Source organism: Pimephales promelas, chromosome 3 (genome assembly GCF_988280905.1).
Source record: "Pimephales promelas chromosome 3, fPimPro1.hap1.1, whole genome shotgun sequence".
Lineage (NCBI taxonomy): Eukaryota > Metazoa > Chordata > Actinopteri > Cypriniformes > Leuciscidae > Pimephales > Pimephales promelas.
Window position 1 is genome coordinate 11,760,599 of NC_142771.1, and position 18,116 is coordinate 11,778,714.

The 18,116-nt window shown below is 38.9% G+C and overlaps 2 protein-coding genes across 13 annotated transcripts in view; one reads left to right on the forward strand and one right to left on the reverse strand.

The window, feature by feature from the left end:
* Positions 1–9,022, forward strand: part of nme4 (NME/NM23 nucleoside diphosphate kinase 4) — an 84,472-nt gene extending 75,450 nt beyond the window's left edge. The window contains exon 5 of the mRNA XM_039662796.2: positions 8,410–9,022. Within this exon, the coding sequence (XP_039518730.2) occupies positions 8,410–8,530 (121 nt within the window). The 3' untranslated portion in view covers positions 8,531–9,022. The remainder of the gene's footprint in view (positions 1–8,409) is intronic.
* Positions 9,023–11,504: 2,482 nt separating this feature from the next.
* Positions 11,505–18,116, reverse strand: part of nfixb (nuclear factor I/Xb) — a 189,341-nt gene continuing 182,729 nt past the window's right edge. For all 12 annotated transcript variants that reach the window (XM_089128248.1, XM_089128247.1, XM_089128252.1 and 9 more), the window contains one exon: positions 11,505–16,229. In XM_089128248.1, the coding sequence (XP_088984374.1) occupies positions 16,215–16,229 (15 nt within the window). In that variant the 3' untranslated portion in view covers positions 11,505–16,214. The remainder of the gene's footprint in view (positions 16,230–18,116) is intronic.

Consider the following 18,116-nt stretch of genomic DNA (forward strand, 5'->3'; position numbering starts at 1 on the left):
AGAGCTGAGATATCGAAACTCAAAATTTCGACCCGAAAAAAAAAACGACAGTGTTACCCATTACGTTTTTTTTTTTTGGGGCGAAAAATTAAGTATCCCCAATCTTCTCGAAACTCTGGATTCTGATAGAGGGCACTGAGACTTACACCTGAGTGCAAAAATGGAGGCTCTAGACCCTTCCAGAGCTGAGATATCGAAACTCAAAATTTCGACCCGAAAAAAAACGACAGTGTTACCCCTTACGTGTTTTTTTTTTGGGCGAAAAATTAAGTATCCCCAATCTTCTCGAAACTCTGGATTCTGATAGAGGGCACTGAGACTTACACCTGAGTGCAAAAATGGAGGCTCTAGACCCTTCCAGAGCTGAGATATCGAAACTCAAAATTTCGACCCGAAAAAAAAAACGACAGTGTTACCCCTTACGTTTTTTTTTTGGGCGAAAAATTAAGTATCCCCAATCTTCTCGAAACTCTGGATTCTGATAGAGGGCACTGAGACTTACACCTGAGTGCAAAAATGGAGGCTCTAGACCCTTCCAGAGCTGAGATATCGAAACTCAAAATTTCGACACGAAAAAAAAACGACAGTGTTACCCCTTACGTTTTTTTTTTTTGGCGAATAATTAAGTATCCCCAATCTTCTCGAAACTCTAGATTCTGATAGAGGGCACTGAGACTTACACGTGAGTGCAAAAATGGAGGCTCTAGACCCTTCCAGAGCTGAGATATCGAAACTCAAAATTTCGACCCGAAAAAAAAACGACAGTGTTACCCCTTACGTTTTTTTTTTTTGGGCGAAAAATTAAGTATCCCCAATCTTGTCGAAACTCTGGATTCTGATAGAGGGCACTGAGACTTACACCTGAGTGCAAAAATGGAGGCTCTAGACCCTTCCAGAGCTGAGATATCGAAACTCAAAATTTCGACCCGAAAAAAAACGACAGTGTTACCCCTTACGTGTTTTTTTTTTTGGCGAAAAATTAAGTATCCCCAATCTTCTCGAAACTCTGGATTCTGATAGAGGGCACTGAGACTTACACCTGAGTGCAAAAATGGAGGCTCTAGACCCTTCCAGAGCTGAGATATCGAAACTCAAAATTTCGACCCGAAAAAAAAAACGACATTGTTACCCCTTACGTTTTTTTTTTGGGCGAAAAATTAAGTATCCCCAATCTTCTCGAAACTCTGGATTCTGATAGAGGGCACTGAGACTTACACCTGAGTGCAAAAATGGAGGCTCTAGACCCTTCCAGAGCTGAGATATCGAAACTCAAAATTTCGACCCGAAAAAAAAACGACTGTGTTACCCCTTACGTTTTTTTTTTTTGGGCGAAAAATTAAGTATCCCCAATCTTGTCGAAACTCTGGATTCTGATAGAGGGCACTGAGACTTACACCTGAGTGCAAAAATGGAGGCTCTAGACCCTTCCAGAGCTGAGATATCGAAACTCAAAATTTCGACCCGAAAAAAAAACGACAGTGTTACCCCTTACGTTTTTTTTTTTGGGGCGAAAAATTAAGTATCCCCAATCTTCTCGAAACTCTGGATTCTGATAGAGGGCACTGAGACTTACACCTGAGTGCAAAAATGGAGGCTCTAGACCCTTCCAGAGCTGAGATATCGAAACTCAAAATTTCGACACGAAAAAAAAACGACAGTGTTACCCCTTACGTTTTTTTTTTTTGGGCGAAAAATTAAGTATCCCCAATCTTCTCGAAACTCTGGATTCTGATAGAGGGCACTGAGACTTACAACTGAGTGCAAAAATGGAGGCTCTAGACCCTTCCAGAGCTGAGATATCGAAACTCAAAATTTCGACCCGAAAAAAAAACGACAGTGTTACCCCTTACGTTTTTTTTTTTTGGCGAAAAATTAAGTATCCCCAATCTTCTTGAAACTCTGGATTCTGATAGAGGGCACTGAGACTTACACCTGAGTGCAAAAATGGAGGCTCTAGACCCTTCCAGAGCTGAGATATCGAAACTCAAAATTTCGACCCGAAAAAAAAACGACAGTGTTACCCCTTACGTTTTTTTTGGGGGGGCGAAAAATTAAGTATCCCCAATCTTCTCGAAACTCTGGATTCTGATAGAGGGCACTGAGACTTACAACTGAGTGCAAAAATGGAGGCTCTAGACCCTTCCAGAGCTGAGATATCGAAACTCAAAATTTCGACCCGAAAAAAAAACGACAGTGTTACCCCTTACGTTTTTTTTTTTTTTGGCGAAAAATTAAGTATCCCCAATCTTCTTGAAACTCTGGATTCTGATAGAGGGCACTGAGACTTACACCTGAGTGCAAAAATGGAGGCTCTAGACCCTTCCAGAGCTGAGATATCGAAACTCAAAATTTCGACCCGAAAAAAAAACGACAGTGTTACCCATTACGTTTTTTTTGGGGGGGCGAAAAATTAAGTATCCCCAATCTTCTCGAAACTCTGGATTCTGATAGAGGGCACTGAGACTTACACGTGAGTGCAAAAATGGAGGCTCTAGACCCTTCCAGAGCTGAGATATCGAAACTCAAAATTTCGACCCGAAAAAAAAACGACAGTGTTACCCCTTACGTTTTTTTTTTTGGGCGAAAAATTAAGTATCCCCAATCTTCTCGAAACTCTGGATTCTGATAGAGGGCACTGAGACTTACACCTGAGTGCAAAAATGGAGGCTCTAGACCCTTCCAGAGCTGAGATATCGAAACTCAAAATTTCGACCCGAAAAAAAAACGACAGTGTTACCCCTTACGTTTTTTTTTTGGGCGAAAAATTAAGTATCCCCAATCTTCTCGAAACTCTGGATTCTGATAGAGGGCACTGAGACTTACACCTGAGTGCAAAAATGGAGGCTCTAGACCCTTCCAGAGCTGAGATATCGAAACTCAAAATTTCGACCCGAAAAAAAAACGACAGTGTTACCCCTTACGTTTTTTTTTTTGGGCGAAAAATTAAGTATCCCCAATCTTCTCGAAACTCTGGATTCTGATAGAGGGCACTGAGACTTACACCTGAGTGCAAAAATGGAGGCTCTAGACCCTTCCAGAGCTGAGATATCGAAACTCAAAATTTCGACCCGAAAAAAAAACGACAGTGTTACCCATTACGTTTTTTTTGGGGGGGCGAAAAATTAAGTATCCCCAATCTTCTCGAAACTCTGGATTCTGATAGAGGGCACTGAGACTTACACCTGAGTGCAAAAATGGAGGCTCTAGACCCTTCCAGATCTGAGATATCGAAACTCAAAATTTCGACCCGGAAAAAAAACGACAGTGTTACCCCTTACGTTTTTTTTTTTTGGGCGAAAATCTAAGTATCCCCAATCTTCTCGAAACTCTGGATTCTGATAGAGGGCACTGAGACTTACACGTGAGTGCAAAAATGGAGGCTCTAGACCCTTCCAGAGCTGAGATATCGAAACTCAAAATTTCGACCCGAAAAAAAAACGACAGTGTTACCCCTTACGTTTTTTTTTTTGGGCGAAAAATTAAGTATCCCCAATCTTCTCGAAACTCTGGATTCTGATAGAGGGCACTGAGACTTACACCTGAGTGCAAAAATGGAGGCTCTAGACCCTTCCAGAGCTGAGATATCGAAACTCAAAATTTCGACCCGAAAAAAAAACGACAGTGTTACCCCTTACGTTTTTTTTTTGGGCGAAAAATTAAGTATCCCCAATCTTCTCGAAACTCTGGATTCTGATAGAGGGCACTGAGACTTACACCTGAGTGCAAAAATGGAGGCTCTAGACCCTTCCAGAGCTGAGATATCGAAACTCAAAATTTCGACCCGAAAAAAAAACGACAGTGTTACCCCTTACGTTTTTTTTTTTTGGGCGAAAAATTAAGTATCCCCAATCTTCTCGAAACTCTGGATTCTGATAGAGGGCACTGAGACTTACACCTGAGTGCAAAAATGGAGGCTCTAGACCCTTCCAGAGCTGAGATATCGAAACTCAAAATTTCGACCCGAAAAAAAAACGACAGTGTTACCCCTTACGTTTTTTTTTTTGGCGAAAAATTAAGTATCCACAATCTTCTCGAAACTCTGGATTCTGATAGAGGGCACTGAGACTTACACCTGAGTGCAAAAATGGAGGCTCTAGACCCTTCCAGAGCTGAGATATCGAAACTCAAAATTTCGACCCGAAAAAAAAACGACAGTGTTACCCCTTACGTTTTTTTTTTTGGGCGAAAAATTAAGTATCCACAATCTTCTCGAAACTCTGGATTCTGATAGAGGGCACTGAGACTTACACCTGAGTTCCAAAATGGAGGCTCTAGACCCTTCCAGAGCTGAGATATCGAAACTCAAAATTTCGACCCGAAAAAAAAAACGACAGTGTTACCCCTTACGTTTTTTTTTTGGGCGAAAAATTAAGTATCCCCAATCTTCTCGAAACTCTGGATTCTGATAGAGGGCACTGAGACTTACACCTGAGTGCAAAAATGGAGGCTCTAGACCCTTCCAGAGCTGAGATATCGAAACTCAAAATTTCGACCCGAAAAAAAAACGACAGTGTTACCCCTTACGTTTTTTTTTTTGGGCGAAAAATTAAGTATCCCCAATCTTCTCGAAACTCTGGATTCTGATAGAGGGCACTGAGACTTACACCTGAGTGCAAAAATGGAGGCTCTAGACCCTTCCAGAGCTGAGATATCGAAACTCAAAATTTCGACACGAAAAAAAAACGACAGTGTTACCCCTTACGTTTTTTTTTTTTGGGCGAAAAATTAAGTATCCCCAATCTTCTCGAAACTCTGGATTCTGATAGAGGGCACTGAGACTTACAACTGAGTGCAAAAATTGAGGCTCTAGACCCTTCCAGAGCTGAGATATCGAAACTCAAAATTTCGACCCGAAAAAAAAACGACAGTGTTACCCCTTACGTTTTTTTTTTTGGCGAAAAATTAAGTATCCCCAATCTTCTTGAAACTCTGGATTCTGATAGAGGGCACTGAGACTTACACCTGAGTGCAAAAATGGAGGCTCTAGACCCTTCCAGAGCTGAGATATCGAAACTCAAAATTTCGACCCGAAAAAAAAACGACAGTGTTACCCCTTACGTTTTTTTTTTTGGGCGAAAAATTAAGTATCCCCAATCTTCTCGAAACTCTGGATTCTGATAGAGGGCACTGAGACTTACAACTGAGTGCAAAAATGGAGGCTCTAGACCCTTCCAGAGCTGAGATATCGAAACTCAAAATTTCGACCCGAAAAAAAAACGACAGTGTTGCCCCTTACGTTTTTTTTTTTTGGCGAAAAATTAAGTATCCCCAATCTTCTTGAAACTCTGGATTCTGATAGAGGGCACTGAGACTTACACCTGAGTGCAAAAATGGAGGCTCTAGACCCTTCCAGAGCTGAGATATCGAAACTCAAAATTTCGACCCGAAAAAAAAAACGGCAGTGTTACCCCTTACGTTTTTTTTTTTTGGGCGAAAAATTAAGTATCCCCAATCTTCTCGAAACTCTAGATTCTGATAGAGGGCACTGAGACTTACACCTGAGTGCAAAAATGGAGGCTCTAGACCCTTCCAGAGCTGAGATATCGAAACTCAAAATTTCGACCCGAAAAAAAACGACAGTGTTACCCCTTACGTTTTTTTTTTTTGGCGAAAAATTAAGTATCCACAATCTTCTCGAAACTCTGGATTCTGATAGAGGGCACTGAGACTTACACCTGAGTGCAAAAATGGAGGCTCTAGACCCTTCCAGAGCTGAGATATCGAAACTCAAATTTTCGACCCGAAAAAAAAACGACAGTGTTACCCCTTACGTTTTTTTTTTGGGCGAAAAATTAAGTATCCCCAATCTTCTCGAAACTCTGGATTCTGATAGAGGGCACTGAGACTTACACCTGAGTGCAAAAATGGAGGCTCTAGACCCTTCCAGAGCTGAGATATCGAAACTCAAAATTTCGACCCGATAAAGAAACGACAGTGTTACCCCTTACGTTTTTTTTTTTTGGGCGAAAAATTAAGTATCCCCAATCTTCTCGAAACTCTGGATTCTGATAGAGGGCACTGAGACTTACACCTGAGTGCAAAAATGGAGGCTCTAGACCCTTCCAGAGCTGAGATATCGAAATACAAAATTTCGACCCGAAAAAAAAAACGACAGTGTTACCCCTTTCGTTTTTTTCGTTTTTGGGCGAAAAATTAAGTTTCTCCAATCTTCTCAAAACTCTGGATTCTGATAGAGGGCCATGAGACTTAGACCTGAGTGCAAAAATGGAGGCTCTAGACCCTTCCAGAGCTGAGATATTGAGATCCCACGTAGCATTTATAAATATCTCAATATCTCAGCTCTGGAAGGGTCTAGAGCCTCCATTTTTTGCACTCAGGTCTAAAGGCCATTGCACACTGAGCACGAAATATTCGTATGCGTATTTTCGTGTTCGTTAACTTAAAAATTCGTCACGCATAGAAACCTTGCACACCGAGTCCGTTGCGTATTTCTTTAACCTTTGCGGGAAAAAACGCAAAAATACCAAATGGATTCGTCAAGCAGTGAGGATGATTTTTGCCCTCTCTCTTATTGAAAAGGGAAGAAAGAGAAAATATTACGTCCATCCAATCCTGAAATTGCGCCGAGAGGAAGGAGAGTTCCTTATGAAGGAGTTGCGAATTTATCCTGAGCGATTCAAAATTTACCTCAGAATGTCAGTGGGACAGTTCGATGCTTTGCTAGCGATTCTGGAGCCACATATTAAAAACAAGACCACCAATTTCCGTGAACCAATCGATTCTGAACGGAGACTGGCAGTGTGTCTGAAATGGACCAGGTATGGACACACACACACGGACAAACACACACCCGCGCGCGGCCCGGTGGAAGCGCTGGGCAGACAGAACAGAGCTAGGCTGTTATTGTGTATATTGTGCCCAAATAATACATTAGTTATCGAATAGGCTGCTCAATCACACCTTATTCGATCCTAAATTTCAATCTGATTGAAAGGGGAGGTTTATTAATTTCATAATCCAATATAGAGAAGAGAACATAAACACTTGATCGAATTGAAAACCGAAACTGAAAGCACGGCGCATATGTGCAATGATTTGAGGACGAGCTCCCCCCGGCCCTGAATTGTCAAAAGACCTCTCAAAATGCTGGCTCTGGATGCGAAAAACGCAGAAAATCGAACCCGATCCGATTAATTTTATGACGGACGAAAGTTTCGGAGGCGGTGTGTAAGCGTGACTGACATAACGTGAGGTCGAATTTTTTTTTTTAACGTGCGAAAATTTCGGATGCGAATTTCGGACTCGGTGTGCAATGGCCTTAAGTCTCATGGCCCTCCATCAGAATCCAGATTTTCAAGAAGATCAGAGAAACTCAAAATTTCGACCCAAAAAAGAAACAACATAGGTACCCCTTTCGGGTTTTTTTTTCGGGGTGAGAAATTAAGTTTCTCCAACCTTCTCAAAACTCTGGATTCTGATAGAGGGCCATGAGACTTAGACCTGAGTGCAAAAATGGAGGCTCTAGACCCTTCCAGAGCTGAGATATGGACATCCCACGTAGCATTTATGCCATTATAAATATCTCAATACGTCAGCTCTGGAAGGGTCTAGAGCCTCCATTTTTGCACTCAGGTCTAAGTCTCATGGCCCTCTTTCAGAATCCAGAGTTTTGAGAGGATCAGAGAAACTCAAAATTTCGACCCCCCCCCCAAAAAACGACGTAGGTACCCCTTTCGGGGTTTTTTTTCGGGGTGAGAAATTAAGTTTCTCCAATCTTCTCAAAACTCTGGATTCTGATAGAGGGTCATGAGATTTAGACCTGAGTGCGAAAATAGAGGCTCTAGACCCTTCCAGAGCTGAGATATGGACATCCCACGTATCATTTATGCCATTATAAATATCTCAATACGTTAGCTCTGGAAGGGTCTAGAGCCTCCATTTTTGCACTCAGGTCCAAGTCTCATGGCCCTCTCTCAGAATCCAGAGTTTCAAGAAGATTAGAGAAACTCAAAATTTCGACCTGAAAAATCCTGATTTAAAACTATGAAATACTGGCAAAAATATATACAAAATGTAAATACACTTTAGAAAATGTTGCTTGCTTCTGTGTTTGGAGTGAAGTGCTGCCATGCTTCTCTTCAATGTAGAGATTTTTTTTTTTATATAATTACTACATGCAGAGCTTTACTCGCATTTGATTGGATGACAAATGTCCAATCTCATGGACTGCAGGCTTTAAACTAGGTGAAATGCTCCAGAAGTTAAAAAAAAAGGGGGCTGACATGTGGTGTCCATGGTAATGGACACAGGGTCTGTTATACTAACGTGACCTTATTATGAAGTGTTACCAAGAATCTCAGCTGTAATTATGTGTTCAAAGCCTAAACCTTTTGCATGTATATGAGTGGCATGTTTGCAATGACTTTCATGACTGTTATATTCCTTCAGAAATGTGGTGCATGCCTCTGATTCTGTGGAAGGAGCGGAGCGGGAGATCTCGCTGTGGTTTCATTGCTCCGAGCTCATCGACTGGGAGGGATGCGATCATAAAAACATTTACCACATTTAAGAGCGGCCGACGACTGTGTGCGTTCAATTAACTTGTCCGATCTGGGACGACTTCAGGTCAATTTACTTAATAGCACATAAATGCTGATTAAAAGTGCACAAAAGATGTACTGTAATTTTTGCATGTAAATAAAATAAAATGTTACATATTATAAAACAAATTAAAATAAAAAAAATCCTTATAGAGAAAATGTTTAGAAAAGGTGGCCTTGAATATTTTGAAAAGAACTCATTTTCGCTTTGATGCACAAGCACTAGTCAAAACAGTTTTAATGGTTCATAATTTTGTTACATTTTTTAATTGGTTACATTCTTTAACAAGTGACCACACACACAGTGTTTCAACTAACTTCTGTAAACGATATACTTGATGCTTTAACAAATGTTTGTGATCCGAACACAATCCTTTGGGGAGAATTCATTAAATAATAATTTATAGACTGTTCATTTAACGTGAAGAAGGTGCATTAAATAAATACTTGTAACTTTAAAATGGTTTGTTTGTGAATATATTTACATATTATCAGAGCATGATCAATGTTACTAAACCAGTGATGATTCTCAACATAGAGAAAGACACTGAGACATCTATGTATAGTATTTCTGTTGGAACAAGTTGACTGTGCATCTGTAATAGACATTAGCATTTTCACAGCATTTAGTCGTGATGATTTAGGATATGGTATTGCATATTACATTATACATTAAAACCAGCACATTCTCACCTCTAAAAGATTATCCCATTTCATCTGGAATTTATAGTTTGGTGGATTTTACAGCCATAGAGGGTTTTCACAACGCGTCATCAATCCAGAAGTCAGCCATTTTGGAGGGACTGAACATAAACAATGCCATTGAACGGAACGGACTCGCAAATTTGGCTGATTATTTCTGCTAAAAAATGGTCGGGTTTTGGACCGTACTAATCGGTCGCATCGTGAAAAAACATTTTGAGTTCTATAGACTGCCAAAAGTTAAAGAGAAGAGTGCAGAAAAACGAATGAAAGAAAGCTTTTGTGGTTGAGAGAGGAACAGTATCAGCTACATGTGTAAATGAAGCGTTGACTATGGCTAAAAGTTGACGTAAGGAGTAGTTCACTTTAAAAAAAAAAAAAAACTTTTGCTGATAATTTACTCACCCCCATGTCATCCAAGATGTCCATGTCATTCTTTCTTCAGTCGAAAAGAAATGAAGGTTTTTGATGAAAACATTCCAGCATTTTTCTCCATATAATGCACTTTACTGGTAACCAGACGGTTCAAGGTCCAAAAGACACTTTCAGTAGCTACAAACTACAAACTGTTCAAAGGGCTTTAAACGACTCCAGACAATGAATAAGGGTCTTATCAAGCGAAACGATCGCTCATTTAATAAATAAATAACAAAGTTTAAGTTTTATAAGCACAAATGGTAGCCTTGCTCTGTTCTGTGATGCGCGTTCTTGACTCTCCTGTTCGAACTCGTTCATCAAAATGAACAAATCTTTTTCCGAGTCATTTGGTTCATTCAATGAACGAAACGAACGAATTGACTCGGAAAAAGATTCGTTCATTTTGATGAACGAGTAAATGCATGACTAGAAAATGATCCAAATGTATAAAAACATGTGGAGTTATAAAACATTTACAGGTCTAGAAATCACAGTTAAAATGAAGTCACTTCCTATTTTACAAGACCATGGGAACCCTGGTTCTTCAAAGAAAAAAAAAACAGTAGTTATGAGGTGAATGAAGAAATACCTTGATTTTTAGCTTATTGTAGCTACTGCTTGTTTTGTCTTATTTTAAATCATCCTGAGGAAGTTCGCTGAGGCTAAACTGGATCTGAAGATGAAAATAACCACACGAGTCGTCTTTACAGTCAAGAACATCCTTTTATTCAATCAGTTAAAGGTGTTGCTCTTTCTTGTTTTTCTTATTATGGAAAAGAAATTGTAATCAACACATGCATTTCACCATGAGCTCTGGAAGGCGTGTGGGACTGAGACGGGCGCCGCTCGAGGAGTTCAAACCAGGACCGAAGCCGCCGAGGGCTCGTGCTACTCTAATCGCATGCCAATGCCCCGCTCAACAAAAGAGTACAAAAGTAAATACCAAAGAAAGAAAGAAAATGGACGGTCAGTACCAGGGAGGGACGATGAGAGCGTCAAACAAGTGTCCGTCGCTATGGCTTTCATTAATTACAGTTATTAATAAACCGCAGCCAACGCGGACGCCGGGGCTTCACGGACTCGGGAAAGTGAAATAATTGCATATTTTGTTAGTGGGAGGAAGCAAGTCGTCTTTAAGCCCACATCGGCATTTGCTGGTGAGTTTTCAAGTTAATTTTAGTCTCAGTTTTATTGTGTGGCGTGCGTCACTTTGGTCTAAAGGGTTTGGCTCGTAACGCTGGGCTTCGAAACTGTCTGTCGCTTTCCCTGTGCTGAAACCACTCCGTTTTTAAGGTGCTTTGTCTTGATTTTTTTTTTTTTTAAATTAAATATCTGGTCACGTACAACCATTCAAAAGGTGCATCATCAATACAGATTCTCAATGCAACATCAATACAAACAGATCATAGCAAATCAAATGAATTTGGTAACAAAAAAGGAAATAAATAGATCAAAAAGTCTCCTAGTCTACCCCAGCGGTCGCCTCCATCGTTCTCGCAGCCGAAACGCCCATCTGTCCGTGGGACGGCCCACCAGAGCTCACCGGCGTAACTTGTTCACGTACATTAACTGTTCAATGGAGAAGCTGAAGAGATCGGTATGAATACAACGTGAAGCGTACAGACAAGAATAACATGTGAGCTAACTGCATTCTGCTCAGACAACATTTTTTTCTTACTCTTTTTTTTTTATTATTATTTTAAAAACCCCTCCGTTCAGAGAAAAGGGGCACGGGGAAGGGCGATGGATTTGCAACTATAGACTACTCCAGTGTCCAAAAGAGGCAGAAGACAAGATTACAGAGGAAGGAAAAGCAAGACAAAGTTGTTTTTTTGTTTTTTGTCTTTTTTAACATTTTTTTTTACAGTTTTCTTAATTATTCAACAATAAAAAGAGGAACTAAGTCACACCGATTTCCTTTAGTACTATATATACTGCTTTGAAGAAGTCGCGGAAGGAGAAATACAGAAGTTTGAAGGAGGGGACTTTTTTGTTTTGTTTTTTTTATGTTTTTTTTTTTTTAGATGGGCACTCAGGATACAAGATGGTGTCTGTGAACAAAAGGCACTTTTTAGGGACAACCTTTATGATGCTCTGAGTCTAACACTAGATCACAAAACAAATATTTAGAGTCATTTACACGGAGGGCCAGGAGAGGGCGCTGTGAGTTCGGAGGGGGAGGGGTTCAGTTTCAACTCTCTCGTTCTGATTGGTCGTCGACGTTGTTTGGGGGATTTGTTTCACTCCCGAATCAAAATAAATGATATTGTGCATAAAGTATAAAAATTAGGCCTATTTTTTAGGACTATTTTTGACAAAAAAATCTTTTCATTCTTTTGATTTTGGAGTGAAATAGGACATGCTTTTGTAAGATTCACCAGTTTTTCAAAATATATAAAAAAAAAAATTCACATCATGTCTCTTCATAGTTTCTAGCTTATGACGGGCATTTTAGTTTATTCCAGCTGCGTTAAAGCCTCTCCCATAAACAGGGAAGATCTTGTCGTAACTTTCAAACAAATTCGAAATTTTCTACGTACAAAAAGCCAGCAAATATCCGGCGGGAAGTTGGTTAAGGACTACGGCGGTTCGGGCGACCTAAAGTATGGAAGTCCTAGAAAACTGGAATGCATAGCGTGAAGACAAAAAAAACTCTTAGGACGTCGACATTCCTCGATCGCTTCGGAGAAAAGGTTGGAGGAAAAATGCCTTTTGTCACAACCTCGACCACAATGAACCCCCTCCCCCACTTTAGTAAATATAAAAAGGAAAAAGAGTAATGTACGTGTTTCCCCCCTCCCCCTAAAATTTGACTTGATAACACTTATTTGTTTGTCTTCTTATGTATAATAGAGATTGATCGTACTTTGATCCATAAAAAGCACCTGTTTTATTTAGTGATATATTCTGACGTGTCGCAAAAATAAAACAAAAACAGCTGCTTCAGCCCTCCTAAGTTTTGAGAACAAATCATTACAAATGAACAATAAAAAAGCAGAAAAAAGGAAAGATTACAAAACAAATTCCCAAAACTTACAAAGACCGTTTTTTTTCTCTCTCTCTCTCTCAATCGCTCTCTCTCTCTCTCTCTCCGCCCTGTAGTTTAGAGTCCCGGACAGCGTGGACTTTACTATAATAGAAGGATTTTCACCTCTACGCTTTCCTGTACACCCTAACAATGAGACAAACACAGTTTCTACCCAAGGCATTGCACATGGCTCAATCAACACACTTTATTTTGCAATAACAAATACTTCCTGTCCAAAACACAAAAGAAATCAAAAGCCGTGCATTTTTTCTCTCTCTCTCTCTCTCCCTACGATATCAATAACGTTTTTCACGGAAATCTGATTTCCGCCAGTTTATTTTTTCGCTCTAATTTATTAAGTGCAGAACTGGGTTTCGGGACTGGAACTTCTGATTTCTGATAACTAATGATCATGCCGTACTTCAAAAAATAACTAGACTGCCACTTGAGCTTATTAGGCAAATAAGGAAAAAAAAATGTATATATAAATATATATGGATATATCCTGTATATATAAAGATGTTTGTAACTAGTGAGCTGACGCTTGTTCTTTTTTTCTTTTTTCTTCTCATAAAAATTTCACGCTCCTCTATAGCTTATATGCAAGAAAATAACCTGAATTCATGTTTTAACAAATTGCATAATGGGAATACAGAGGCACTTCCTTTGATTAGAAAAGAAAAGACCATTGCCATCACGATTCTCGTGTTAGATTTCTAGCAAAGCGATGACACGGCCGCCGTCCGGCAACAATGCTTCCCTGCAGTGAGATACATGGTCAGGCAGTCCAGTTATTTAGTGAGGTTGTCCATTACAGCTGCGTTGAAAGCAAAACGTGTTTTATCAGCGGATGAAGCTACTGTAATTCACCCTAAAGGCTTCCCTTTGTACGTGTACGCGCATACTTTTATGACGGCCATGTCGAAACGTTACCCTAATGTTGCTGTTGAAGTGAACGGCTAATAAAAGCGGCCCCCGCGCGGCCCACCTCCCTCTGAGCACGGCTATGATATGTCACACATTCTTTTGCTCCGCAGCGAGGTCGCGTGTTCTTGGAACAAGGACTTCTGGGAGTGTAAACAGGTACGTAAACAAAACACAGAAGTGGGCGTGTCTCTAGGGCCGCCTTTATTAGTGCTAATGAACTGGGGACTTTTATTATGCCTTGCCTGACTAGAATTTAGTTTTAAGTCTCCTACTTCTAATTAACAGCTTTATGTTTTTAAACAAACAATTTAAAACTTATTTTCAGACATATGGCTTTACTTTTAAAAAAAAAAGAATGCAATGAATAATCGCAGATTTTTTTAAACGAAAGATTTTTAAATTATAGCTCGGTCACATGACTGTAAAGGAGCGTCGCATTTATAGTTGCTCGGCGAAATTTCTCGGACGAAATACCATCTTTTAAATAGGAATCTATGCAGTTAATAATCGGGGCGAAAAATATCTCCATGGAGATTTTACTTCAAAATTTTAACAATAAATTTAAAACTTATATTTCATACATATGGCTTTAATTTTAAAAAAGTGGAAAAAAAAGAATGCAATGATTATCTCTGACTTTTTAAAATTATAGCTCGGTCACATGGCTGTAAAATAACGTTCACCAGGGTTGCCAAGTCTGTGGGAATTGAGTTTGCTTAAAATATTTGATATTCTACCAAATGGCAAATTACGATGCTGCGTTTTATGTTACGTTTTGTGAAAGAGAACTCCTTTAAGCTTTTTTTTTTTCAATATGATATAATACTTTTCATTTTGCCTTACAGTGATTGTGAAATGTGTATTTTACATATGGGTGTGACATGTTGGCCATTGGGCTGGTTCTGATTGGCCATTGGGCTGGTTTTGGGCTGGTTCTGATTGGCCATTTGTCTGGTTTTGGGCTGGTTCAGATTGCCCATTGGGATAGTATTAGACTGGTTCTGATTGGCCATTGCACTAGTTTTAGGCTGGTTCTGATTGGCTATTGGGCTGGTTCTGATTGGCCATTGCACTAGTTTTGGGCTGGTTCTGATTGGCCATTGGGCTGGTTCTGATTGGCCATTGGGCTAGTTTTAGGCTGGTTCTGATTGGCCATTGCGCTAGTTTTGGGCTGGTTCTGATTGGCCATTGGGCTGGTTCTGATTGGCCATTGGGCTAGTTTTAGGCTGGTTCTGATTGGCTATTGGGTTGGTTCTGATTGGTCATTGGTCTGGATTTGGGCTGCTTCTGATTGGCCATTGGGCTAGTTTTAGGCTGGTTCTGATTGGCTATTGGGCTGGTTCAGATTGGCCATTGGGCTAGTTTTGGGCTGGTTCTGATTGGCCTTTGGGCTAGTTTTGGGCTGGTTCTGATTGGCCTTTGGGGTTTTGTCATGAAGATCTGGCAACCCTGGCGGCCACTTTTACAGTTGCTCGGTGTAATTTCAAGGATGAAATCTCATTATTTACCCATGCAATTTCACATAAGAAATTGCAAATAAAATATCTAAAATTAAAGTTCATGTTCAAAAATGTATATTTCAGATTTGTAGCTTTAATAATAAAAAAGTATTTGAGTTTAAAATAACTCAAATAAATTGCGTTGACCAGCAAATTCGGTACTTCGTACATAGTCAATAGTGTAGACCTTTTTCGCCCACGAAATTTTGCGCAAGTAACAGCGCCTAAAGTGTGTGTGTGTGTGTGCTGGTTGGCATTTTTCGTCCTATAGGAGTACTACCTAAAATCTGGTGCTGTCTAGTTGGCACTACGGGCCTGAATTGGACGTTTGTTTTGTTAAAACACTTCTGTTTGAGGCCTGAAAACAAGGACTTCCTCTGAGATGCGTCTCTGGGTAGCTGTAGTGTGAGGGGGTGGTTTTCTCCGCGATAAAATGTGCAAATAACGTCCGCCGTCGATCCCATTTTCAATAGTGCACGTCAAACTAGTGTTCTTCGCATATTTGTAGTGCAATACTTCTGCTGTTCATTATTAGTTTAGCAATTGACCGAAACAGAAAAAAGAGACGTTTCCACTGCATGCTATTTAGCTACAAATGCTGCAAAACATCTCATGATGTGAAACGACTTTTAGCGTTGCCTGTATGCTGAACGTCAGCATGTTTAGAAAACCAAAAAAAACTGAAGTTTAATTAGTAAAGATTTTCGATTTAGTTGTGTCTGAATCCTCACCACTGAATCTGTTGATAATCCCAGCCATTGTACATTACATCCTTGTTTCTGTCTCAGTTCATCAGGGTCTTCCTCTACGTTGCCGTTGTTTTTCTGACGGTTCTTGCGAGATGCTGTAGTTGTGTGTCAGTCCGTCACCTCCTGCTGTGATCTGAACGTCTGTAACGGAGTCGGAGGAGCGGGCTTGAAGGACGTCTGACGGTTGGCAAATACAGGGTCGAACGTTTCCCAATCATATTCTGCTCACGTTTCTTAGGGTGCATTTCAGGTCGGAGGGGATTTTCAAACAGGATTTTTTTTTTCTCATAAAACTTCCAAATTGTGTCGACAGGTTGCAGGCAGGACCTCGTCAAAGGAACCATGACTGTAAAAACACACAAAAAAGAACACTGTTAGTGTCCAACCTGAAAATACACCAGCTCAGTGAGAATATCATATTATTATAAAATAACTTGTGCAGAAAGAATTGGACTTCTTTTCAATCCAATAACCAGCACTATCAAGGTCAATGTTGCTCATATAGATTCTATATGATAAAAATGCTATAATAATCAATTTTAACCATTATATGTTACATTATGCATCTACTATTGTGTATTTATTTTTATTATAATGTTTATTAAATTATAATTTTATTATATTATAAACATTATATTTGAAAGCCTTAATTTAAATTAACATTTTAAAATAAACATAACATTGGACTATTTTTCTCAAACATCTGTTTTTGTTTATCAGTCATTAACAACAATTACAGAACAGACGTTTATTTTGTTTCAGATAACAATAATAAACATCACATAAACATATTATAATTTCATAATTTGCTTAATTTTTTTTAAATAAATGTAATAAAACAAATACTACGTGTTAAACTTTATCAAAGATATTAAATGTATTAAATTAAATGCATTTTATTGCAACATATACCATAGATATTACAAACTACTGTAATAATTTAAATAAATAACAAATAATTTTTATATTTAATATAAGTGTATTTTACTTTGAAAGTAATTTTAAACTTAGTGTGAAAATCCACACAGTATACTGAAATTACAAACTAAAAAAATAAAAATATGATAAATATGATAAATATTTTAATGTTAAAATCAACACTGATGTTTGAATTTAAAAGTATGGAAACATACAGATCGATATTGAAGTGTTCAAGTCCTCTGGGGAAGTTCGTATTTACACGTTGCGAAGTTGTGCGTCAGGTGTTTGAGTAACTTTGGTTGGATCAAGATGGTGGTAATTAACTACACAAAATTACAGCAATGTCTACTTTTATAAAACACAGAATGTGCATTAGGTTTTTATGTTTTTAATAAATTTATGAAGGCACTCTCTACTTTATGTTACATTTTATATTGTTACATCACAATGCTATTATATTTTGTGCATACAATTATCTTATTTTGTTTTAAATAAAAAAGCCTGACAATGCCACTTCGAAATACCTATAAATATTGTGGTATTGCACCACATTTCTCACTGAAACGCTCTCAACTCGAGAAGATCAGAGCTTAAAGAAAATCCTGAGCTTACAACTCATATTTGCGACTTTAACTTCAACTCATAAATACAATCTTTCTGAAATGACGATCCAGCACCACAAATCCTGGAGTGTGTGAAGACTGCTGTTACTGAGCACACCACTAGAGGTCAGGCTTGACCCTCACAGAGCGTTCGGTCTGACCTGCTCACCATATGGGCCTTTACGCCACAGTTTGACCTCAACTAAACCAGCAAACCTCCCTTTTGGGAATGTCATGTCAAGAGAGCTCTGACGCATCTCTACATACCAACACATTGACTTTATTAACATCAACAGACAGTCTGTTAATGTATCTCAGGAGTTCAGCTCATAAAGTTCAAATATCACACTGATAACACCAACGGACAGACATTCACACACACAGAAATATTTAGACAAAGTTTATAGTGCGTTCTCGTTATCTTGGAATTACTGTGTTTCCCAGTAAAAATACTTTACGACTTGTCAAACTTTTAATTTGAATTAGGAAACTCATTTAACCTTTATAGTGTTGTTTAAAAAAAACGGCAGCAGAATAAAATTTGTTACATTAAACATACACATTTTACTGTAAGTAGAGGAAGGACAGTTCTTTATTACTGTGATTAATAAAAAAAGATATACAATTCTAAATGTCGTATTTTTCTAAATAAAAAAATATAATATACAAATATTTTATATAAAAATGTGCTGAATGTGTGAATTAAATAC